The sequence below is a fragment of the Mustela erminea genome, chromosome 8, assembly GCF_009829155.1.
Source record: "Mustela erminea isolate mMusErm1 chromosome 8, mMusErm1.Pri, whole genome shotgun sequence".
NCBI classification, from domain to species: domain Eukaryota; kingdom Metazoa; phylum Chordata; class Mammalia; order Carnivora; family Mustelidae; genus Mustela; species Mustela erminea.
This window is the reverse complement of record NC_045621.1, coordinates 58589970-58616257: the sequence shown is the minus strand read 5'-3', so window position 1 is coordinate 58616257 and position 26288 is coordinate 58589970. Positions and strand designations below refer to the sequence as shown.

The window sequence follows — 26288 nt, the reverse complement described above, 5'->3', positions numbered from 1 at the left end:
TTCTAAGGAGATGTAATATTTACATTTTTAAGCTACATCAAGGCACCTAAAGAAACGGGTTATTTCTCTAATTTTTTTTCTCTAATCAAACTTTCATTGCTCACTCTCTGCGCATCCAAGGATAACCTGCCCTAATTATTATATTTAGAACAACTGATATCTAATTATAACATCTATTAAGGTAGTAGGTACCAATTACAAACTCGGAGGCATGTTGACTCATATTCTCCCTTACATAACAATTGTGGTTTTAGGAAATAGACCAGATTCAAAATGTGATTTAAACTCTGTCAATTCTCATTGATGCTGTTATGCCACTTCTTTCAGATCTATAGTTATGTGATGGTTATGAGCTTTGAAGATCTCAGGAATCATTTAGCTTGGATCTCAAAATCTTTTTGATGATGGCATTCTGCTTACTCCCTTAATTTAAACAAGTCCTTGAAGGCAGAAATTTTAACCCCAGGCAATGTATAATTATTGCTCTGATTGCAGACCCCCACCATAACAGAACTCTAACCAAATTAATATTTTGGACACTATCCTTGTAGAGTGAGACTGTGTTAAGACATATAAAACAACATTTTCTGAAGATGTAAAGATTGTGTATATTTTAATGATAATGATTCTACCATTATACCTTTAAAATATATCTGAATAGAAAATCAGTAAGATGTCAATTAAATTAAAAAATATTTATTACTATTGAACCAGCTTCAGGAGTAATAAATAAAAATATTTATTACTATTTATTACTATTGAATCAATCTACAGAGAAACAATATAGTACACTAGCATTGGGTCCTATTGGAATCTTGGGCAAGTTATCTAATTTTTCTGAGCTCCATTTCCTGATCAGTAGAATGAGTTTTGGTTATGAGTTAAATGAAATAATGTATTAAAACTCTTTGTATATACCACTGAACTGGAAATATTTGTTGAGTCTAAGGAATCAGATGGGCACAGCATGGCTTTTTCAAGAGAAAATTCTCATTTTATAAAAATCAAGGCTTATGTTGGCACCACTCTTGCCCTCATACTCATACCCCTTACTTATCACTTGTCCTTAAATAATCTTAGTCTTAGATTGTTGGTTCAAAAATGTATGTCTCTTTTTAAATTTCCCTACCCCCAAGTAAAAAGACAGCAACCCTGTTTATGCCTTCAGCATGGTCTTACCCCATTCACTCTCTATGAGTATATCACTGGATGTGTTTTCTAGGAAAACATCTAAATCAAACTCATTTTTGGCAGACACACAATGGCTATTGCTAAATAGTTCTAGAAATCTGTCTTAGCAAGCTAAAGATTTATGTTATAGTTAACTTTCCCAGTGGGCTTACCAGAATGTAGTCATAATCCAAATTAAGCCTTAGAAGGCCCATCTTTGGGAGAAGCGCAATTGAGAGTCTACCATCCTAATTCTCGCTCTTACGTTTTTACAGGCCGAAGTCATACTTTCCATTTTTGTTGCTTTTGAAAAGATCCAGAGTCACTTTCTGAAAAAAGTCCCAGTCCTGACCAAAACTAGACCTACTCTATGGCTTACAAACATGGTATGTGGACTTCGTGACTCTCCTCCTGGGTCCATGCTGACCTAACAGCCCATCACGAGTCTCTTCCTACTAAGCACGAACACAGCCCAAGGCTCATTCTCAGCCAGAGTTTCAGAAAGGGAAAAGAAACAAACGTACGAACTTGCCTGTCCTGCCTGTGCTAGAAAGTAAGCTCCCTGAAGACACAGGCTGAGGGTAGGCATATGTGTTTTCCTGACAAACATGCTGATTGGATGTTGATTCGCTTACAGTAAGAATGGGAGTCAGCTTCCTTAATATTTAAAAAAAAAATGTTAGCATAAGCATTTTCATATTCACTCCGAGAGAAAAAAAAGCCAGTAAAGATGTTGTAATATTAAAAGGATCCAAATTTTTGTAGGAGTTTCTGTTTGGATGAAAGCTAGGACACTTACACAGTATCTCAGAGGGATGGGCATGTGAAGCTCTATTAAAGCAACATGTCCCTAACCCATGGAATCACATGGAAAAACTCTTGACGTCTTTACTTCTGTAGTCAGTCTCATTTTTTTAAAAACAGTTTAAACCAGTTTGAATTTTCCAGAAGTTGAATTTGAATCACCAACCTTCCAAGGAAAAAAATAAACAAAACTAAGTAAACATTTCAGCCTCAAAATTTCCCCCCCACACTCACAGTTTCAACTTAAGTTTGTTCCACTTAAAGCACCCCAGTTTCTCTATAGAACCCATGAAATGAGTCTCTTGTGGACGCCCACACTTGGCTGCAATCCTAAATGGTCCTCAGACCAGACACATGTCGGTGCATTTTTAATTGCTAAAGCGAATAGTATCCATTTTAATTACACCCTCATCGTTTATTACAGTCACTCTTCAGAATGTGATGTCTTGGAAATAACACACTAAAAAGTACTTGTGGACTCTGGGGCTTTGGCAGGCTGGGACAGAACTTCTGAGAACATGCTGTGTGAATTTTCCAAAGGAGGCAATCAATCGAGAGGACCCACATGGGAGCTGTTCATTTGGAACCTAGCTGGTGGCGTTTATCTCTGATTTGAGGATCTCACAATCAATGGACGTGCCTGCAAGTATGGAGCATAACATGGGTATTACTCTAAATCATTACTTCAGTTTGTAAAGAGCTGGTCCCATCAACTGTCAAAGAAGGAGGCTCATCTAGCATCCGGGTGGTTACATCTCTCTGCCAGTAAGTGCTTAATGACTCATTTTCCTCAACAGAATTTTCATGAGACTGGAATTCAGGGAGGGATGTCTGGAGAATGTCTGAAAGGAAGTTCACAAGCCACTGTCCTGCTGTTTGCTGGAGAAAGCCTTCCATGGTAGCCAGACCAGTTGATTAAAGCAAACAGCAACAGATTTCAGTATTGTTTCCTCATTACCTTCCATGAACAAACCATGAAATGTCTCCATGAAGTTTGTTTTCATCAGGTTGAGAACATTACAAATTTCCAGAAAAGAAAATCATTAGTGGAAAAACTAAAGGCAGAGTGGGTTAACAATTGTGTTTCTGTGGAACCACAGAATCTGAGTGTCTTTCACTGAAACCAGCCAGAATACTCCAAGAAATTGTTGTATGTATGTATTTTTTAAAAAAATCAGTCAACTATTTTTTCCCTGATCTGTCAGGTCGACCAATTTCTTTGGAATTGTATGGATTTAGCCAAAAGGAAATTTTATTTAAGACTTCCTTCTGTTTTCAAATGTTTTTTTATTTGTTTTAGAGGTTTTATAATTACTGAATGGTCTTCTCTCTCAGAATATATTCTGAGATGGAAGCAAAAATATCACTTTTGCAAAGCCATTTCCATTCTTCCAAAGGTCTGCTGGTAAATTATTCTTACTGATCTTTCCATCTTTCTGGCCTGTGCATACACACCTAACCCATACTAAATTTCGCCAGATGGCATTTTATTTCTTTAAAGTAAAGCAGTCGTGGGTTTAGACAGTTGAATTTTTAAACTTCTGTATTTACTGAAAGTGCATATGGTGCTATATGGACAAAGAAATTGTGCTGAAAGAAAAACATTTCTGCCCGCAAGTACCTCATAATCTCCCAGAGGAAGAAAAATGTGCAGTTATGTGGTGTATGTCTCACAAAATCTTATCTGGCTTTAATTTTCTTTCTCTGCTAAAAAAATAGATATAAGTATATTGTGTATACCTGGAAGTTATACTATTTAAAGTTCTTTTGGTTACAAATAAAAAGGTTACACACAATACAATCGCTTGCCCAAGTGATCCATGAGTGATTTCTAGAAGAAAATGAAACATAAACCTGAACTTGTTAAAACAAAAACAAAAACAAAAACAAAAACTAAAACCTCTGTATGTCAACGTAAGCAGATGTTGGTGTAGAATTTACAAGGATGAGAAGGCTATAAAACCTCTCTTGAGCCACTCACAGTTCATTTCAAGGCCAAGAACGCCCCCAAAATCTGTTTCTAATTTTACAGAAATCTTTTGAAATTTGGCACGGTATTCAAAAGTCCGTGGAAAGAAAAAAACCCTTGTCCTAGCTTCAGCTTCCAACTCTGAAGAGCGACTTGCTTCTTTTCAACGGTTTTCACAGATCCAGTGACCCACGCTCTGAAGTCTGAATTAGCTAACTTTTAAAAACATCTGGAAAAATGAAGGTTAGTATATGCGGCCTCAGGTATTGCTAAAGGAGGAGGGCCGGCTGAGTTGAGTTCGATCACAGTTTTCTATTGTTTAGAAGGTGAGGATTTGTACATAAGTATGTACTTCCTGGAGTGGGTTGGGATTGGGAGATTGTTCTAAATATACTGTAGAAACATTTGTCCTTGCAGAGCTGGGAGAATTCCAGCAATTATAGCCAGATCAGTGGAAAACAATCAAAGGCTTTGTGGGGAGGGAGGAAGAGGATTTAGGTGTAAACAAAATCTTGCCATTTCTACTATTTAACAGAAACTGTGTATATGTCAATTTTCTCTGTTTTATGTAGACATGGTTAAAAATTGTATTTGGAGTTGCTACCTCTGCCGTGCTTGCTTTATTGGTGATGTGCATTGTCTTACGTCCTTCAAGAGGTAAGAATTTTCTCTGATTTGCTCTCCCTGCTTAGGATAGCTCCGAAAGTGCACTAACTCATAGTCACAAGTGATGGACCATTTCCTAAGTGCTTATTTCCCAAAGTAAGTCTGTTATTTCTAAGAAGACATATAAGCTCACAGATATGTTCTTGAGCAACCAGAAATACTGAGGAATTTAAGGCACGAGTAGGAAGAGATTCCCAGTATTACTTCAGCAATAGAAAAACCGAAGCACTATTCCGTATCACCCCCACACCCCCCACAATATCTGCTAAATTGCAAGTTTGGACAGGCCTTTAGAGAAAATATTTTTAACATAGCTTTTCATTATTGGATTGCCTTATGGAAAGTAAAAATAAGTAAGAATAGAAAAGTCACAACAGAACCTATGGAGTTTTGTGTTATGAGACTTTCCAAACATGTACGGAGGCAGTGGCAAAAACAGATCTCAGGAGTAGCTACAGAAAAGGTGAAATTGTTGCTCTAGATGCAGTAGCAATGATAGATCAGATTAGAAGACTATTATGAAGCAGACATTATGTTTACTGATAAGTGCATCCTTTCAGAAGGTTAACATTGATCTCGATTTGCTGTAAGTTGGAAGATACTATGTACTGATATTGATGCTAGTTTGAATTTAAATTAAGACTCTGTCCACAAATAATCCAGTGATATTAGGGAAATAGGTTCTTAGGAAACAGTTGATGAAGAGAAACTCAAATTTTAAAACAGGAAAAAATTATAACAAAAACAGTTCTGGTGCCTTGGGGTCTAGGGAAAGAGGGAAAGTTTGTAATAAAATGTTGAAGGCTTATGATAGCTAAGGTGGGAAATATTTTTGGTTACAGACTGATGGTAAAGGAAGATCAATAGTAAGCTTTTAGCTAAAAAATAATCTGTTGCTTTAAAAAATGAAATATAGAAAAATATTTCGAAAAATTCAAATGCTAGTGGGATTTTCACACAATTACAAAATGGAGAAGTTAATAAGATGCAAGCAGTGTTCTTATATCTTCGGTGTTCATCTTTAGTCCTTATTTCTGCTCTCTGCTGGTGTTCAAGGACTCTTAGGCTGCTGAGATGTGTGTGTGTACATCCATATTTTTCATGGTTTTTCAAGTTAAAATTGTTTTCAGAGTAGTGTCTCACCTCAGTGGTTTAGGGCCATATTTCCCTCATACCATACGAGTATCTGTCAGGTGGTAGGTTAAGTCTAATTGTATTGAATGCTAATCCATTCAAAATTAACTCTTTGTTTGGGAAGAAATTCGGCAGTACTTGAAATTTCGCTCCTCAAAAATTAATGTTCTGAGAATAAAAGCGTGTGGAAATTATTGTGAGTTTATCCCATGTCCACAGGCAAGATTGGATTGCAATGGGCACTTTGGAGTTCAAGCCGTCATTTTAAACGAGAAACATACTATAGTTACATATTTCTAAAATGTATATAAGTATATAGCACATAGAAATTTGTGTAATTATGTACAATCTCAATCCTTACCTTCTTCCCAAGTGTATACATGTATCCTGTACACATAATACATGTTATAAAGTACATATAGTATAAAGTCCCTGTCATTTGTAACATAGTTTTCTGTTTCAACAAATAGGATTATTCTCAGAGGAAAGTAATTTCCTGAAAGAGTCAAATAATCAAATTAACTTCATATGAAATTTTAGTACTCACTGAGCAACAAAAAAATCACTAAAAAGCGGAGAACTGTATCTTTTCTATCGATAGTATCATTCTGTCTGTTTGTTGAAGAACTTCTCGAATGCCACTTGAATAACTTGTACATAGGACTATTCATCACTCCATTTCCCGAGCAGGACCAGGGTTGAAACCCTCCTTCCCAGACGTCTGTGTCCATGCAGCCCTGCTGCTAATTAACGCGCATCTTCTGACCTCCCTCCTGTTTTCACACCCCGCTCCTTTCCCAGGTTTGGAGCTTCCCTCTCACCTCTGCCCAGTGCCTGGTGAGAACAGCATCTAAGGTACTAAGGCAGGAGAAGGGAAGGAGGAACAGAGAATTCAACGCCAAGTAAGCTTCCAGTTCGCCTTCTCACACTTCCTCAGAAATCCCATTACCTCACATTGGCCTTAGGTGCCCTCATATTCTTAGCCCAGGATTTCTGCGCCAGCGTAAGAACAGTTGTCCTTTGAGAAACCTAAGGACTCACTTAAGAAAACTCGGTTCACTTATTTATTAGTGAAGTAAATCCCACCAATGACCTGCCCATCATTGTGACAGATGCTGGGGAAAGAAAGGTGCAGTGGTCTAGATATCCTTGTGAAAAGAAAGTTTAAAAACCCACTCTGGAGGCATGGTCATCACCACCAGAGAGGATTTCTGCCATTCCCCACCAGGTCCTGGTGACAGAATGTGAGAGATGGGCTTTTCCACACAGGGAGAAGGTCCTAGGAAGACCAGCCTCAGTTCTAAAAGAAATGTAGAGGAATTTCCTATTTGTTAGGAACAAATAGGAAAATATAGTGGTGAAATGAAAAAGATCCATTTAGATCCTCCATATAATAATAAACATAAAGGACAACTGTTTTTGGAAACTTCCAAAATTTCCCATTTTTATTTTCACCAAACAGGAAGCACATATGAGTTTCTACTCTTTAGTCCCAGGCCATCCCCTTGACCTCAGTCTACCCCTGTTCCACAGATGTCTTTTCTAGTCTTCTGCCTCTGTTCACTTTCTCTTGTCTTCCAAAGCATCGCTCCACTTCCCCTGTGAAGATGCAACCAGGCCAAGAACGGACACTAACCTCCACACCTTCCCCTTATTTTTGCCAACCCCCGAAATAAATGCACAGATCTTGGTTTAAGGGATTTCATGAGATAAACACAAACACACAAAAAATTGGCATTGGAAAGTGATAGATGTTCCAGAATTTCGTAAGTAAATTCTATATGGCCTTCCCTCACAATTTATAGTCTCTCAATTCCTGGACGGGAATTTGTGAAATTTGTGTGTGAGGGGACATGTAAAAGCACGAACAGCCTTCCCCTTGACTTCTGCTGAGTGCCGAGCTCCCCACATGATGATAAGCAAATGCTCCATAAATATTAGCTGTTATTTTTTATGATTTATCATAAAGTGGTTGCTGAAATAATGACAGCTGGAATTTTATTGTGGTCTTCATCCTAATAGACATGTAACACAAAGATGGCAAGTAGGCCTTCCTGTGCCATGTGTTCCAATTTCAACAATGTTCTCCATTCTGAGAGTAGGGAGTTTTACCCCCGTGTATCATTCCTGCTCCTAACCCTCACCTCTTGCCTCGAAAACAAATATTTTTCGGAAACTTTTGCTTGCAAGGCACTCATGTAGGATACTAACAGCTCTGACGCAAGAACAAGAGAGAAAAAGGAAGTCAGAGATGGGGCAGAGGATAAACCTGAAGGAAAGAAAAAGAAGAGAGGGAATGCGGCGGGGGCGGGGGGCAACGGGAAGTTCTCCTGGGCAGTGCTTCTAGTACCTCTCAGTGAAAGGAGAACCACTGTTAGTACCTTGTTAGTCCTCCTCACACTTTTTCAGAAATCCCATTACCTCACATTGGCCTTCGGTGCTCCGATCTCCCTGGAATCCTTTGTTTACTTTTAAACATTTTGCCTTTTACAGTTGTTTTGGGTTTGCAGTGTTTTATACAAATTCATATAGGTGCTAATTTTTAAAAATCAGATTTCACATCAAATTCTTAGATGTTTGACTCCTTTTGAAATGTTAGTTCAGGCAGCATTGGACCCATGGTAATAGTTGAGAAGTATGTGCTATCTTTAGGGGGGCAATGCATTCTCCAGTCTGCTGCAGACCCTACCACTTTGTAATTTATTGTGCTCAAGCTTCCACATTCATTTACAATATCTGCCTTTCTAGAAACAGTTGGCTTTTTAAAAAATATTTTATTTATTTATTTGAGATAGCAAGCAAGAGATAGCACAACTAGGGGAGTGGCAGAGGGAGAGGAAAAGCAGGCTAGTCGATGAGCAGGGCGCCCGGTGCGGGGCTCAATCCCAGGACCCTGAGATCATACCTGAGCCGAAGGTAGACGCTTGACCGACTGAGTGACCAAGGTGCCCCAAAACAGTTGGATTTTTAACCCTTGGACTGGAAGAGGTATATGATTCCTCCAAGGATTGAAAATAACAATCTACTCTATATGAAAAGCCTGAAATGAGCAGCCCAGAGTTATCCAATACCGACAACGTCCAATCCACAGTGGCCCCTAGACATGTCCATTATTTGTCCAGCAATTATTTGTTAAACACCTTCAAATACCTGCTACCAGTCTAGGGCATGAATGACAAGGTCTCCATCCTTAGGAAAGAGCAGTCTGATAAAAAGCAAGTAAAAAAAATATATAAGATATTTCAAATTCCTTAAAGCGTTATATAGAACACGTAGAGTAAAGGTTGTGTTAGACCTCTAGGGCTGCCAGAATGCAATACCACAGACCGAGTGCCTTCAACGGCTGGCATTTATTTTCTCATGGTTCTGGAGGCTGGAAGTCTAGGATCAGGGTACAGACAGGTTTGGTTTCTTTGGAGGCTTCCTTCCTTTGCTTGTAGATGGCCACCTTCTTGCCATGTCCTCACACGGCCTTTTCTTCATGCACACATACTCGTGGTGCCTCTTCCCCTTCTTGTAAGGTCACCAGTTATACTGGATTAGGACTCCATTATTATGATTTCATGTAATCTTAATTATGGGCCTCCTTAAGGGCATGGTCTCTAAATACAGCCAGATTGATGGTTAGAGCTATGGTCTTTGAATTTGGGGGACACAATTCAGTCTGTAATGAAGCTCGTTCAAGAGGTTTCTGTGAGATGATGTTTGAGCTGAGACCTTAAGGACAGAGAGGACACAGTCCTCAATGCAGGGATAAATCCTCAGTGCAGAGTAAAATGCCGGCAAAAAGTCCCTGAAGCAGGCAAGTGAGTCCAGGGAGCCAAAAAGAGAATGGTAGCTGCGAGGTCAAGTTACATAAACAAGTTAATACAGGAAAATATGTGTATACATATATATATACACATACATATATATTTATGCACACACATATAAAAAATTTGTAGCGATTGCTTACTTAACTAGGTAATGCCCTATACAATTCATTCCAGGAGATAGCTGAAACCATAGACAATTTAGATAGAACAGAAATCACTATTTTGCAAGAAGAAATATAATTTAGAATGTCTCCATGTAGAAATCCACTGGTGTTATTTTTGTTATTACTACTATAACCTCAGTTATCACTTTTTGTAAAAATAAGATACATGTGAGGCAAAATCATCTTCAAAGGAGATATGAATATGTTTTTAAGGTTTGAAATTTTCCCAGTATCAACATTCAGAACTGTAAAACAGATTCCCTCAAACATTTTGAGGGTTTAAAGCTTATTTTTTCACTGTTCTTTTGGAGGAAATCTGGGGAAGTCTGAAGGGTTGAAGAAAAGGTTCAGGAAGTTCACAGCATAAAGGAGCCTTTGAGTTGAGTGTAAATGAATCAACTTTGCAGATTACATTTCCGTAATTTGCACTTGGATTTTAAAATCACAGAAAATGAATCTTGGCAAAGTTTCTCCAAGTTTTGCCAAATTCTAAATAATATAGAAAATAATCCCAGTCTTTGGATGAGTCCCATAATGCAGAGGAGTTTACCTGTCTCTGATTTCCAAAGCGAATTGTTTTACAACTTACACAAGAACATCTAGTCATAGACACACCTTGAAAAAAAAAAGTTCTAAAGCTCAGATAGGGGATGTGTAATCTGGGATAAAAAAGTTTTTAAGAATGAGAGACCTCAAAATGAGTTTTAAAATATATTGTAATAATTAACACAGTAGGCACAAATTAAAATGAGCTTTCCATAAGATAATCAGATACTAGTAGTCTTTTGTTAAAAATTTACTCCCTATTTATATGTAGAGGAAAGAACTTATTTTTAATTTCAGTATCCTTGTAAAATAACAAAAACTATGTAGTAAAAACTGAATAACTTACAGCTGTTATTAACTTTTATTTCTATTAATCATAAGAATAATATGATTGTTTAGCATCTAAGTTAAATTTTTTCATACATACTATGATTTTATACTCAGTAGAAAACCTGATGTGATAGAATTCTTTAAAGGAATTGAATAGATATACAACGGAATATTACTCAGCCATCAAAAAGAATGAAATCTTGCCATTTGCAACAACATGGATGGAGCTAAAGGGTATTATGCTACAAACATGTCACAAGAAAAAAATTACAGACCAATATATCTTATGAAAATAGATGAAAAAATCCTCAAGAAAATACTAGCAAACCAAATTCAGCAACATCTAAAGGATTGTGTACCATTACCATGTTTACTTTATCGAAAGAATACAAGATTGGTTTAACATCCAAAAATCAATTACTCTAATAAACTTCATTAATAGAAAAAAAAGCACAAAAACTACATGGTTATCTCAATAGACACAGAAAAAGAATTTAACACAATCTAGCACCCTTCCATTATAAAAACACTCAGGAGACTAAAAATAGGAGGAATGTCCTCTATTTTATAAAGGACATCTATAAAAAACATACAGCTACAATACAGTGATAAAAGATACAGTGCTTTCCCCCTAATATTGAGAACAACACAACATTTCTGCTCTCAACAACTTCTGTTCAGTATTTTTTGGTGGTTGTACCAGGGAAATTAAGTCAGAAGAAGAAATAAAAAGTACCCAGACTGGAAAGGAAGAAGTAAAACTATTCCTATTTGCAGATTACATAATCTGGTTTATAGAAAATCTCAGAGAATTCACCAAAAACTATTCAAACTAATAACAACTTTAGAAAAGTTACAAGACACAAAATCAATATATAAAAATCAATTACAGTGGCACCGGGGTGGCTCAGTGGGTTAAGCCGCTGCCTTCGGCTCAGGTCATGATCTTGGGGTCCCAGGATCGAGTCCCGCATCGGCCTCTCTGCTCAGCAGGGAGCCTGCTTCCTCCTCTCTCTCTCTCTGACTCTCTGCCTACTTGTGATCTCTGTCTGTCAAATAAATAAATAAAATCTTTAAAAAAAAATCAATTACAAAAACAAAACAAAAATAAATAAAGACCAACCCCCCCAAAATCAATTGCATTTCTATACATTAGGCATAAACAATACAAAAAGATATAACTAACAGAAAAACATCCTACATAAACTTAATAATCAGAAAACTAAATATTTTTAAGATTCCAGTACTCCCTAAATTTACCTATAGCTAACTATAATTCTTAAATGTTATTCTTACCCAAATCCCAAATAACTTGCAGAAATTGACAAGCTGAACCTAAAATTCATATGGAAATGAAAAGGACCCAGAATAGCTATCTTGAAAAAGAACAAAGTTGGAGGAATCACACTTGCTTATTTCAAAACTTACATAATCAAAATAATGTGGTGCCTGCATAAGGATACACATATAGATCAATGGAATACAATTTAGAGTCCAAAACTAAAGCCATATATATATATATTTCATAGATTTTTTATTTAATGGGGAAAGTATTTTCAACAAATGTTTTTAGGACAACTGGATATCTACACTCAAAAGCAATGACAACAACAACAACAACAACAAAAACCATGCTAGACTTCCTTCCTCATACAATACATAAAAATTAACTCAAAATGGATCAGACTTAAATGTAAGAGCTAAATCTATAAAAGTGTTTTCTAAAGATTTTATTTATTTATTTGAGAGAGAGAGAAAAAGAGAACATGAGTGGGGTGAGGGGCAAAGGGAGAAGCAGACTTCCCGCTGAGCAGAGATCCCAATGTGGGGCTTGCTCCTGGGACTCCAGGATCATGACCTGAGCCAAAGGCAGACACTTAACCTACTGAAGTACTCCTAATATATAAAAGTGTCCCTCAATCTACTAAAGTCTTAAAACATAGTAATGAATCTTCATGTTCTTGAGTAGTCAGTTTCTTAGATATGACCAATAGCACAAGCAACAAAAGAAAATGTACATACATTAAACTTTGAAATTCAATGCTTTGGGTTTACAAAGGATACCACCAAATAAGTGAAAGGAATGCCCACAAAATGGGGAAAAAAAAGTTTTCAAATCATATATCTGATAAAGGACTTGCATCTAGAATATATAATCAAAAATAAAATCAATAATAAAAAAGCAAATAACCCAATTTATATATGGACAAAAGGATAGACATCCCCCTCAAAAGAAGGCATACAAAGGTATAAGCGGTATACAAATGACCAATAAGCACAAGAAAAGATATTTAGCATTATTAGTTATTAAGAAAATATAAATCAAAACCTGAATGAAATACCAGGAATAAAGTTGTAGGTCGAGAAATTAGGCATCCATTATAGTCTACCTAGTGAGAAATGGCTTGGCCTTGGGGGTGCAATAGAAATGAAGAAAAGCAGACAGAGTTGAGAGAGATTTTGGAGACTGATTTGGGTCTTGGGTATTGGACAAAGGCAGTAAGTTATGAGGGTGGTCAAGGATAACTCCCAGGTATTTGAGTTAAGAACTATACAGATGATAGTGCCATTAACTTAGAGAAGTCTGGAGGGACAACATGGAATTCTTTTAATCTTAGCTTTCAACATATTGATTTTGAAATGCCCAAGAGGTATGCAAGCAGAGATGTTAAGGAAGAGGTTTAATAGGTCTGAAATCCAGTGGGGGTCAGGTGTAGCAGCGATGGTGGAGGAGAGTCAGCCCAAGGGTATGTAATAAAAATCCTGGGAGAGTGAAATGGCTGAGGAAAGTGGTTCTTCAGACCCCAAGAACACCAATACGAGCCACACCAAAATCGAAAGTAGAAACTATAGGAAACTGAGCTGGCAAAGGAGACTGAGTGAGCCTTCAAAAATAGACAAGGCTTGCTTTCACCTTCAGGGTGAAATGCTCGAAAGCATTGCTTTCAATGCTTCCAATGCTCTACTGCTCCTATTCTTATGCATTATGTTGACCATATCTGCTCATCTTCAAAGCTTTAGAGATTTTGGAAAAAATGCCAAAATCAAAATAACATAGCACAGGACACTTGGGTGACTCAGTCGGTTAAGCACCTGCCTTCAGCTCAGGTCATGTCCCAGGGTCCTGGGATCGAGTCCCACATCGTTGTGGGTGGGGGGGGGGGCAGAAATCCTTGCTCAGCCAGGAGCCTGCTTCTCCCTCTGCCTGCTGTTTTCCCCCACCCCCGTCCTCTCTCTGTCTCTCTCTCTCTCTCTTTCTGACAAATAAATAAATAAAACTCTTAAAAAATAAAATAAAATAATATAGCACAACAGTCACATAATACACAAATAGACTTTAAAAAACCTGACGATTCCCTTGACTTATGTTGTACACTGTTATTTGTAGAAAGAACCATGGAAAATGCTTTCAAAAACTGGGAGATATTACATTCTTCGATCACCTCTTTGCTTTGATGAATCTCAAATTGCCTCATTTTCTCTTAACCTACATTTTAAGGTGTAATTATTCTAACCTCTTGTGTGTTGCTTGGTTCTTGACCTTACTTCTGTGCTTGTTTTCTTCTTCTGTTTTTGTTTTGACGTGTGCTTTCATTTTAAATCACAATATAGTGATAAAAGGCCAACCTCTAAGATCAGATGGAGTAGATTTAAACTCCATCTCTGTTATGTATTAGGCAAGTTACTTGACTTCTCTGATTTCCACCTCCTAATCCGTAAAATGGTGTTAATAAAAGTACGTATGTCCAAGAGTTGCTGTGAGTATTTAATGGGACTGATCCATGTAGCGTGCTTATTACTTATAAGAACTTAGTAAATTTTACTGATCTAAAGATGACTCGGATCTATTTTTTTCAGAGTTGTCAGCCTTTGTTGAAATATAATATTAGTTTGTAAGTAGTATATCTCACACCCTAGTATTTTCTACACTTTTGCTTGTGGCAGTCACTCCATGTGATGAGATGGCTGGAGTTCATGCCTTCTCCCAGACAGCATCTCTGCGGAGCCCACAGAAGCACAGGTGTGGTGTGCCTGGGAGCTCCAGTCACCTTCTCCGAGGTGGCACGTAAACATTGCTTCCAAACCGAGTTCGAGAGTGAGAACAAAATGACTTGCCAGCTATTTGTGTGCCCCACTTAATAAACCATATTTTCTCATTTGGTTTATGATGGATATTAGAGCTAACATCAGATGTCAGCTGATGTTATTTTTCAGGACTGGAAAATTAAATGATAGAAATAAAAACAATTTTAATAATGAATACACAAAGTTTTAAGAAAGAGTTCAGAAAATAGTGAATCACTACTTATGAATCATTTCTGTGAATTGTAATTTCTTGGATTTGTAATTGAAATAATTTTCAGCATTGCTTTTATAAGTTGAAAATGCAAATAATTAAAGTACAGTTCATTAGAGTGTTTAGGCAGTGTATGAGTAACTTGTGCTAAAGGGACCAAATTGAATTTAAGGGCACTGTCAGGAATTCGGTATTAATCAAGTGAATGTCAGTTACGTGTAGAGGAGAGATGTGCTTTCAGAATTCATTTGTGTTTCTCAGTTATTTAAAGTTAAAAAATTATGGATGTCAAAACTACACTTCCAAAACAATTGGAAGATTATGTTTCAAATTAAAACATTATTTGGAAAAGGGCATGGAAATCTATTTATTTATTCCGTAACTATTAGTGGAATATTTTTCAAGTGACTGAAACTTGTTTAGTGTGATTGATGCCATGGAGTGGCCCTTTGCATTGACTTATACACATACACACACATTAAACCACTAGACAACAATGACCTCTCTGCTGTCCCTGCAATCTTCCTTTAATCTAATCGGGGGCAGAATCAGTCTCCTTACCTTTTCTTCATTCTTCAAGTATCAGCAGAAGGAATATTCCTAAAGAAGAGTCATTTGGACAGAGCCTCAAAACAATGAGCAAGAGGACTATATAGGGGCAGAATGTTAAGGAAGACCATTAACATCCCTTGAAAGCCATGATCAACACTTGGTTATAGGGTGTCTGTGGATTGGTATGGAGGCCAACCCCACCCATGTACCAGGATTTTGTAGGCAAAGAGAGATTTCACTGATAGGCACAAGAGTTCACTGAATCAAGTAGATTCAATGAAATCACTAAATTGTAGAATCATCAGCTGGGGGACTTGGTAAAAATAAAAGCTATCAGGGTCTCCAGGCCTAGAGGATTCCAGACTAATAGGTTTGAGATAAAGGCTAGGAATCTGTTTTTCAAAAAACACTCCAAGTGACTCCAAGGACTAATTTTCTTATACATTCTGTAAATGAAGACATGTTCAAGTAGAAGACTATATATATATATATATATATATATATATATATGAAATTCACAACATGGACGTAGGTAAAGAGTAAGGGCAGGCATATTTTTGTGGGAGAATTAATGAAAGTAAGTTAACATGAAATCTGTTCAGTTGATTTATTTCTGGATTCAACAAACATTTATCATGCTCCCACTCTATGCCAAGCAGTGTCCTGGCTACGGGGCATAAAATAGTCAGAAAAACCAAATACAGACTACTGTCATAGGTAAAGACCTATGCCTGATGCAGCTCGCATAAATATCGAGATGAAAACAGTTCATGTACAATAAATTTAGGAAAGTATTGAGTAGCAATAACCCAGTGGCATTTTCATAGAGGCCAATGGAAGGTCATTTTCTGCTGGTAGCTGATAATAGGGTTTAACACTATAGTGTAGTAAAATATAATTATGTTTATGATCTTTCTAGATGTGCAGAGAACTAAAACTTGGATTGGAAATTCTGAGTAAACTTCATGTTTGATAACTCATAATATGTGACCTAATGCAACTTCTCAGTACAGATATGTTACTCCATTACATTGATGAACACTTAGTCATTTTCAGGAGAAAGAAAAGAATGCCTAAATTTATATTCTTCCCATTTGATTTGGTATTACTCTAATCCAAGTCTGGCTCTGGCATAATCACACTTTCCAAGCCCTGGCTACAGCACAGGTGAGGTTAAGAGTAATTGCCTACCCTAAATCTGTGCCATGAACTTTAGTTATTTCCACATCAGTATAGCTGGCTCCTCTGGATATGTTTTCTGTGCCTCCACTCATCTCTTCTTGGGTGTTGGTGGAGCTTATTATCATTATAGTAATCAGTAGTATAATTAATACATGTTTAAAATTGCTTTTCAGATATTTTGAGTCATAATAGGACATATGCTAAGTTCTATATATAGATCATTGGCATTTATAGCTACTAGGCACCCATTTAAAATAAATGACTAACTAGGAAGTAATACTAAATACACATTCATGTAACTTTCCTGGATAATCTGAATTAGAAGTTCTGACAGTGTATGTAACAAATCCCTAAAATCTTTTTGAGAATTCTGACAAGGATCAGCATGTTTGTTAATGATATGAAGAGGAAAATGAGTAGGTATTCTAAAAATAATTTGAAATCTAGTTTTTTAACAAATTTCATGTATCCATATGTGTGATATTAGTACTAAGTCTATTTATGATCATAATTGTTGTATTTTCATTTACGGAGACAGAAGATGACCAAAATGTTCAAGCCCAACTGATGAATATCATGATAGTAATTATATATACTAACAGTCTAATCAGAAACAGCATTTCGCTTTCTGTGATTTTATTTTATTATTTTTAAAGAAGATTTTATTTATTTATTTGAGAAAGAGCATCCACAACCAGTGAGAGCAACAGACAGAGGGAGAGGGAGAAGCAGGCTCCCTACTGAGCAGGGAGCCCGACTGGGGACTCAATACCAGGACCCTGGGTTAAGCAGATGCTTAACTGACTGAGCCACTCAAGCACCCCTCCCCTTACTGTGATTTTAGTACATATTTAAAAACAAAAACATTTCCAGTGGTCAAATGAGTGTTGGGGAAACACTGATCAAGAATATTTGGTAGGAGGTTGGGCAAAATGGGTGAAAGGGAGTGGGAGATACAAGCTTCCAGTTATAGAATGGATAAGTCACAGGAGTAAAAGGCACAGCATAAGGAACATAGTGAAATTGTAATAGCGAGGTATGGGGACAGATGGTAGCTACGCTTGTGGTGAACATAGCATAATGAATGTATAAACTTGTTGAATCACTATGTTGTACACCTGAAACTAATGTAACATTGTATATCAACTATACTCAGATTTTTTAAAAAGAAAAAAATATGGAAAGAATACTGATAAGTTATGATAATAGCAAAAGCTGACATTTATTCACTTGTTACCATGTGCCAAGCATAGAGCTAAATATTTCGTTTCAATTAGCTCACTTAATTTAACCTTCTAGAGAAATGAAGATTAACTGCTATGAATTTCTCAATTAAGCATAATTGCAATTAAGGAAAATTACATGCAAGGATATTTAAAGAGGAAGATCTAGTATGTAAGTCATTCACCATAATCAAAGCATAACTTATGCTAGACAAAAAAGTAAATAAACAAAAGCAAATAAATAAGCCGCCAAGGTTATATATTTATTGAATTAGATATCAAAAAAGTTCTCTAAAAAACAATTATCTAGGAATTTTTTGGTATTCACCATAAAGGGATTCACTAAATTGAAAATTTTTCATCTGTATGTTCAGGACTATGTAGATATAAATTAAATGTATCTCAAAAAGGAAAGTAATTTCCACTGCAAACAGTGTTAGAATTTCCCCTTAACTGTATTAGAAACAGATTGCAATTTCTTTTAGAAGAGGTAAGTAAAATTTAATTAAAATACTTCACAAGTATTCTAATATTTTTATAGTAAAATTGTCTTTTATTCATTGAATAGCAATTATAAAATCAGTGATATGAATTTTACACAAGACCATTTAATTAAAGAAAGAACTTTTATTATGAATAATGGTATGACATGTACAACCTTACTTAGAATTAAAGAGAATATAAGAAGATGAATATCTTAAAAAATAGAATAACTTAATGTTATTATTTAGTGTCTTGTTGCAAAAGGGCTTACCAGCCACCTGCATTCTTATAGCTACCAGAATAATTTTTAGTAAATGTAGAAAATAATTCAGGGTCCTAATTAAGCATATGGAGCATATATACATCAATATGAATCAGTTAAAATAGCAGAAGATGTATTATCCAGGTGGTCAATTAACTCTTATCACATGGTTGTACATTTATGTAATTGCAAGCTTATAAAGCATGCTGAGTCTCGAATTTCAAAAGCTAGTGTGGTAGGACTGGAAGTATTATGACCTTTTTCTCGTCCAGTCCTTTATAATATTACAGGTGAGCAAGGTGTGAAGCCAGAGATTGACTTATCAAAGCCCTATAGGATATTAGTAGTAGAATGATCCTGTAAAAAAGAGGGCGTAAATGCCATTCATCCATTCATCCATCCACCCTTTCTTCATTTCGTGTGTTCCTTCATTCAACAAGCATCAGTTAAATGCTCATTATGTTGTAGATACTAGGGATGTGATGGTGAGCAAGACTAGACATGGTCCCTGGCTTATGGTAACTATTTTGAGGATACAGTGGAAGGTGGAGAAATATTAATAAAACACTCACTCAAATACATAAAGATTACAAATCAAGACAAATGCTTTTTTTTTTTTTTAAAGAACATGATCTGTGGTAAAGTATAACAAGGGAAGCAGATCTAAACCAGGGGGTCAGAAGGAGTTTCCCAGAGAAGTGACCTTATATTAAACATTAGAGCCTGAATAGAAGCAATGAGAGGGGAGAACATGGAAAAAAGGAAAAGAAGCCCTGGAGAAAGAAACGAGGATCTGAAGAACAGAAAACCCAGTCTGTTTGGACTCTAAAAAGAAATGAGAGAGAGTCAAGAAAGGACAGGAGGGCTATCCCAAACCAGCTAGGGTCTACAGTTTGGACAAACATTTTTGGTCTTTATTCCAAGAGTTAGGGAAAGCTGTGAGAGAGTTTAACAGGAGGATAAAGTTACAGCTCTCATCTTCGACAGTTTTATTTTTGCATGGGCAAATACCAGATTCACAAAAGCTATTCAAGGTATAGGACATTTTTCTAAGTTTTGGTTCTGTAAGTGATGGCCTAGAGAAGGGGTAGGGTGGGAGGGATGGAGAATGGCAATATGGTTGTGAAGGAGGATTGGAAGTTGGTTACCATACTATCCATCTGGCGTATCTGACTGTTTAGGAGCTCTGTAATGAATGTGTTCTGAGAATAGAGTCATGTTTGAAAAACACAATTGTTTTGGAATATTCAAATATAGGTGAAATTGGCTTGTGGTTTCTGAGCTACCTTAGGTGGGGTTTTATATGGCAAACCTCTACTTCTAGAATCTTTAAGATCATCTGTATAGATGATGTGGCTTTTCTGTTTTGTTTTGTTGTTGTTTTTTTTTTTTTTTTTTTCCTGGCCCACTTTCTTTTTATAAAAATCCCAGTCAGGATAAGAAATTATCTAGGTTCATTCATGCTTCCTCTCTTGAGATGTCTGGAGGTACAGATCTGGGCTGATCGCTTCTGACTGAAGGAGATGCTAAAATATGTTGTTGATAAATCGGTAGTAATCCAAGCCAGGCATCTATGACAAAATACAATGAACTGCTTAAAAAACTGGGTTTTTAGGCTAGTCTGCAATCCCAACAATGCAATTGGGATTAACATTGCAATTGGGATTGCAGCATTGCACCACTGTCACTGAATATTTTAATTTTTCTCTTCAGGAAATAAAATGCACATCAAAAGGGTTTTAAACTAAATCAAACACAGTCCAAAACCTTGCCATTTACCAATGGCAAATATTTTCTTTTCTTTTTCTCTTTTCTCTCTCTCTCTTTTTTTTTTTTTTTTTTTTTTTTTTGGGGAGAGAGAGAGAGCAGGCATGCTCTCCTCAAGCAGGAGGGGGAGGGGCAGAAAGAATCTGATGCAGGTTTCACACTCAACGTAGAGCCCCACTTGGTGTTTTTGATCTCACAACTCTGAAATCATGACCTGAGCCGAAACTAAGGGTCAGTAGCTCAACCCACTGAGCCCTCCAGGTGCCCAGATAGGCTTTTCATTATATAAGACAGAACAAATGAGAGTCAGGCTCAGGATTTATTTAAGTTATTAATCATCTTTTTTGTAATAATGTTTCCTTTTCTCCCGAAGTTCACGACTCTGAAGGAAGTACAACAAGAGCACTCACACTGAAGGATATTTTAAATGGGACATTTACCTGTAAAACATTTTTTCCGAACTGGATTTCAGGTAAGTGAATTACTTATTTACCTTTGGGGGTTTAAAAAAAAATATGTGTTTTTGTTTTTATTTTTAGTGCCAACACATCTCTATGGTAACCGAAGCTACATCAATTGAAATGAAAAGAAAGAGCAGTTACTTAGATAGGTCAAATGGCCACCAAACACCTTTGACAGAACCACTTGGACTGCATTTACCCAATAGTAAGGATGCCAGCTGGAGTTTCGGCAAGAAAGTAGGAGTTGAGAGTGCGTTGCTAGAATGATCAGAGCGTGTTGCATTGTTCTTCAGAATGGGAGACATGCACCTATTTAGGAGAGGTCATAAGAATTTTACCAAAAGAGAACTTCCATTGTCAATCTGGATAATCTGAGAAATGGACAAATCCCACCCTGACGAAAAAAATCTTTCCTGGGCCATAACATTGATATTTTCATATAAGCTTCCAAAATAAGATATTGTCAAATAAGTCTAATCAAACAAACGGTAAGGTCGACTAAGTTGTTCATGACATTGTAGTTTATATCTAAGTACAACTAAACAAATTTGAATATTTTAATTTTTCTCTTCAGGAAATAAAATGCACATCAAAAGTGTTTTAAACTAAATCAAACACAGTCCAAATGTACTGTATTTTTTGTTGTTGCAAAACAAACATATCATTTTAAACTAGTTTGTCTTCTCTGTAACACAGAGAAAATTTTATTCCCAAGCACCCTGGGTTGGTCATAATAGGGCAGCTACTGGTAAACATGACATTTTTGTGGAGAATAGAAAAGAGCATTCCTTCCTCCCTTCCACTGTCAACTTCTTATTTTAAATCTGACAAAGCAATGCCCTGGACAGGGAAGAAAAACAAAGTAAATCTGTGAAATAAGAGAGGTTTCTCTTTCTTGTAAATGTATTTCTTACTTAATAAGAAGATCATTTCAAGTTTGTTTTCCTTCTTGCTTAAAGGACAAGAATATCTTCATCAGTCTACAGATAATGAGATAATATATTACAATATTGAAACAGGAGAATCATATACCATTTTGAGTAATGCCACCATGGTATGTATCCAACAACTCCTTCCTCCACAAAAACTTTGCCATCTCTTCACTGATCAAAAACCAGAGTCCAAATTCTCACCACTTGATCTGGACCCAACCTGCCTTCTCGGCTCCATCTCCCACTAAATTCTCAAATTCTCTTCTTCTAGTCACACTAGACAACTGCCCTTGCCTCTTCTCAATCACCTAGCATCTTTATTTCTCTGTGGAAAAAGTGTAGCAAGAAACAAGTGTCAAGAATTTAGTCCTTACAAGAGCCAAACCAAGGCTCCCATCCGGGTTCTTTTAATTCCTTAGTTATGGAAAATTACGTAAGATTCCTCACTATACCAGCCACGGTGTGTCTCATTTTTCTCTCTCTAAAGAGTAGGAAGAATAATCCCTCTCTGGGTTACTGTAAGAGGTAAGTGATGTAACATTTGAATGTGGTCGGATGGTGCCTAACAAGGATTACGTGCTCAATAAACAGGAGTGAGGAAATGTAGGTGCATGCTATTCTCTCCCCTCTGCTCTCAAACCTCCTGCTTTCTCCACCCTCAGAAGCCTGCTAATGTTTTAAAATCAAGCTCAGAGGATACTGTCCTCCTCTGTGCAATCAATAGTCCTCTCATTTGGATTTAAATGCTTCTTTTTTTAATACTTTTGCAATGCTGTATTTGTATCTCTTTAACAGAACTTTCTAATTTGCAATACATTACTTATTTTCAAGTTTAACATCTTAAGCGTCTAGAAATCACAGAGTATGTCCTATTTCTCACATCGTCCTCCCATAGTGTTCAATAAATGTCTTTGTATACAGTAAGTACCATGTAAACGTTTTTAAAAATTACATTGAAAGCATATGTACGTAGGAGTATATCAGTTATATGATATCCTTTTAAAAATACACATTTACATGGGTCTGGGTATTTTTCTTTTCTGTATTCTAATCAACTTCTTTATAATTTCAGAAAAGTGTGAATGCTTCAAATTATGGCTTATCACCTGATCGGCAATTTGCATATCTAGAAAGTGATTATTCAAAGGTATGGACTATTTAGTTTGGGTATATCTGTCTATATCTCTTACTAATCCACAGTTTGGCTTATAAAAGTGAGAGGAAGTAAGAATACATTTTTATATCTAAATATTCAAGAAGTTAATGTGGATTCTCGATGAGTCCCCAAAACATAACTGAAGCAAATACAAATATTCAGAATTTGGTGTACTTATCTGGCTATTATCCAGTAATAGAAACTACTTCCCTGTGGGGTGGGGGTGTGCTGCATTTTGGGGCACTGATATTTGTCAGAAATGGGAGAATTATACTTGTATTTCTAAATCTATTTGATTCCATAAATCATTAGTTAATTCTCACATATTTTGATCTTGTGAAAATTTATTATTATTGAAAATGGGAAAATCAAGGTGTAGCTTATTTAACTCACTACCTCAAATAAGATAATATACAAGCAGTGGTAGACCAGGGTTTAAATCTCTGGTCAAAAGCCTGGAGTAGGAGTATCCCACTAAACCATAACCATTTACCCTTACTTAATTTCTTGTTCCTGAATGAAATTATAGAAGGAAGTTAATAATCTTATTTTTTCTAATTATGCAACATCAAGATAATTATTTTTTTGCAAGAAAGCAAAAGAATTTCTAGTAATTACTTTCAGATAGACAAAGTAATTACTTTTAGATAGGTGAACTGCCATTTTTCATATCCATTGTGAGATGTAAAACTCTCTTAACAGAATGAATAGTTAAACTTTCCTCTCCCCAGCTGTTCTGTCTGCTGATTATTTTCCAATGAACCAGGTCCTAATCACTAACAATCTTTAGAAAGACACGTTTCAACCAATTGGAATTTCTTTGCCAAGAGTTTGAAAGCTCGTTTAAGAAGCAAAATCCAAAATAATACTTGTATTATTCACTAACCACAGGACAAATATACTTCATGAGAAAAAGAGTAGGTTGGTTTTTTTTTTTTTTAGGAGGAATTATAAACTACATATGTTCTCTTTATTTTTCAATTTCTATTATTTTTTAAAAGTATTATATTTGAAAAAGGCAAACATTTTGTAACAAAACTCTGTGTTGAATGAAATTCTTTACTTAATTTTAGAGGTTATCATTGTAATGAACACAAGTGTAGGGTAGTCCTTATGGCCATGGAGATCATAGAGGTTTCACTTCAATCAAGGTAAAGCATAAAGGGAAAATTCTTAGGAGACAGTGTGTCAAAGAAAAGCTTTTTATATTAAGAAATGTCTTCGGATATGCTTTTTATGGAGTGAGGGTTGAATCACTGCTGAGATTAGTTTTGGAACTTAGACAAACAGCACAAAAGTCCACAGTAAAACTCTTTAAATGAAGACTCTTTTGGAATTGAAACATATCCTTCCTGGTGCCTTGTGAAAATTGTCATCTTATAATTTCGATTCTTGAGTTGAGTGATTTGTGATGATACATTACTAAGATAAGCTTTTTAAGAATTGTGATTTGTTTTCATATCTCTTCTCTCTGACAGCTTTGGCGATACTCTTATACAGCAACATATCACATCTATGACCTCAATCATGGGTAAAATTTCATGATTTCATGTCTATTTATTCATACTACTTACATCTATTATAGTTTTCAACCTAAATTCTGATTTGAAATTAAGACAACATTATCTTGTTACTGATCTTAGTTTCTTACTTCTTTACAGTATGTGTGTACCCATACAACTTAAGAAATTTAAAGAAATATCGTTATGGAATATTTACCTATTTTTATTTGACTAATATTTTATGTTTGTACACACAACGCAGTTTTATTTTCCCTACTTCAGAACTCCCATTAATGAAAGAAAATGTATGTGCTCAAAGTACAAACAGGCATGAGAATGATACATTACTTTCTGGAGAGTAGCTACTTCATTGGAAGGAAGCAGAAGGAAAGGAGATGCAATTGTTGTACCTAAACACATAATCCCTTAATTGTTGTACAATTAATTGTTTTTAAAATTGCAAAATGTAAATATTTCTTAAATTTAGGTTGTAGATAAGTTGTCATCTACTTATATTATTTTCTTTCTTTATTTATAATGTTTATTTGAAATATTTGCAATTTAAAAGAAAAAAAAATAAAGGACTGAGTAGGTAGGCAAAAGACCTAGGGAAAGAATTCCTGGCAGAAGGAATAACGTGTAAAGGCCCAAAGGGAAGGGAGAGAATGGAGCGTTCCAGAAACTCAAAGTAGGTCAGTTCGGTTGAAATTGAAGAAGGGCATGCTGACTAGTGAGAGGTGGTTTTAAGGTTAGGAAGGAGCTGGGTCCAGGAAGCAGGGGCCAAATAATAATGAGGAAACCATTAAGAAGAGTTTAGATGTTGTTCTGATGACAATAGGGAATCACTGAAGAGTTTTAAATGGGAAATGACATGATCAGATTTACACTTTAGAAAAATCACTCTAAGTATGGACAATGAATAGGTTTAGTTATTCATCTTAATGTGATATCCTATTGCCGTTATATAAAAGGGAAAAATAATTATATGGCTTGAAGAGGTATTGAAAAGTTTTATGGTCTATTTCCTCTTTTGTCCAGCAAGCGTAGAAAAATTCAAAAAAAAAATTCTACTTGTTTTAAATGTTCAGAAAGGAATAACTGACCTTAAACGGTCAAATGAAAAAATAGGAACTGCTGCATAAAGTAGAATCTGAAGTCATTTAATGTACTCTGAGTCTTTCTCTTGTCTGTATCCACATCATCACCAAATTCAAAAAGTATTTGTTGAACCTACTAAGTGAAAAGCATATGTGGGAGAGACACACATGAACTTAAGGCACTGAGCCTAATTTCAAGAAAACTTAAAACTAGTGAAGTAAAAACCTCAGTCTTAGATCAGCACAATTTCTTGAGGCTTTAAACATTTCCTTTTATTTCTTTTAGTTATTTTGAAATTCTCCATGTCCTATCTATGCTGAGGTTCAACAAATTAAACAGTTCCAAAAGAAGATGACAATACTAATATTTTAATTATGGCTTGTATAAGCTTTATGGCCCAGAATCATTTTAAATATTTAGCTTTTGTGCAGTGAGTTCAGTAATAATAGTCCTACTTTCCTTCTTTCTTTTCTCTTTCTTTCTTTCTTTTCCTTCTTTCTCTCTTTTCTGCACAACTATCTAATTTTCCAGACTTTTTTTTTTTTTAGTCAGGTAAATATAGCATAATTTAGGAAGTGACAGATGACAAATATGCTGAGATTCAAGGCAAGACCACAAAGCAGTAATTCCAAGTTTTGTATGTGCCTCTGAAGAGTCTATAAAAATCTACCACAGAGCAAGTAAAGATACTTCTGGTTTCAAGCATAGGAAGGAGTACTAAGAAGATGACAGCCTTTGTAAGCAGCCTCCTCCACTTTCTCTCATAGTGTTAGTT

The 26288-nt window shown here is 35.9% G+C and overlaps 1 protein-coding gene across 4 annotated transcripts in view; it reads left to right on the top strand.

Annotated features, from left to right (window-relative positions):
- The first annotated feature begins 2456 nt into the window (after positions 1-2456).
- The window catches only part of FAP (fibroblast activation protein alpha), a 73360-nt gene continuing 49528 nt past the window's right edge, over positions 2457-26288 (top strand). Inside the window, exons 1-7 of one of the 4 annotated variants that reach the window (XM_032355743.1) lie at positions 2457-2739; positions 4007-4186; positions 4516-4600; positions 20738-20836; positions 21785-21879; positions 22830-22904; positions 24392-24444. In XM_032355743.1, the coding sequence (XP_032211634.1) occupies positions 4181-4186; positions 4516-4600; positions 20738-20836; positions 21785-21879; positions 22830-22904; positions 24392-24444 (413 nt within the window). In that variant the 5' untranslated portion in view covers positions 2457-2739; positions 4007-4180. Of the gene's footprint in view, positions 2740-4006; positions 4187-4218; positions 4270-4515; positions 4601-20737; positions 20837-21784; positions 21880-22829; positions 22905-24391; positions 24445-26288 lie in introns of those variants that run through there. The other 3 variants (XM_032355741.1, XM_032355742.1, XM_032355744.1) reach the window with 3 other exon arrangements.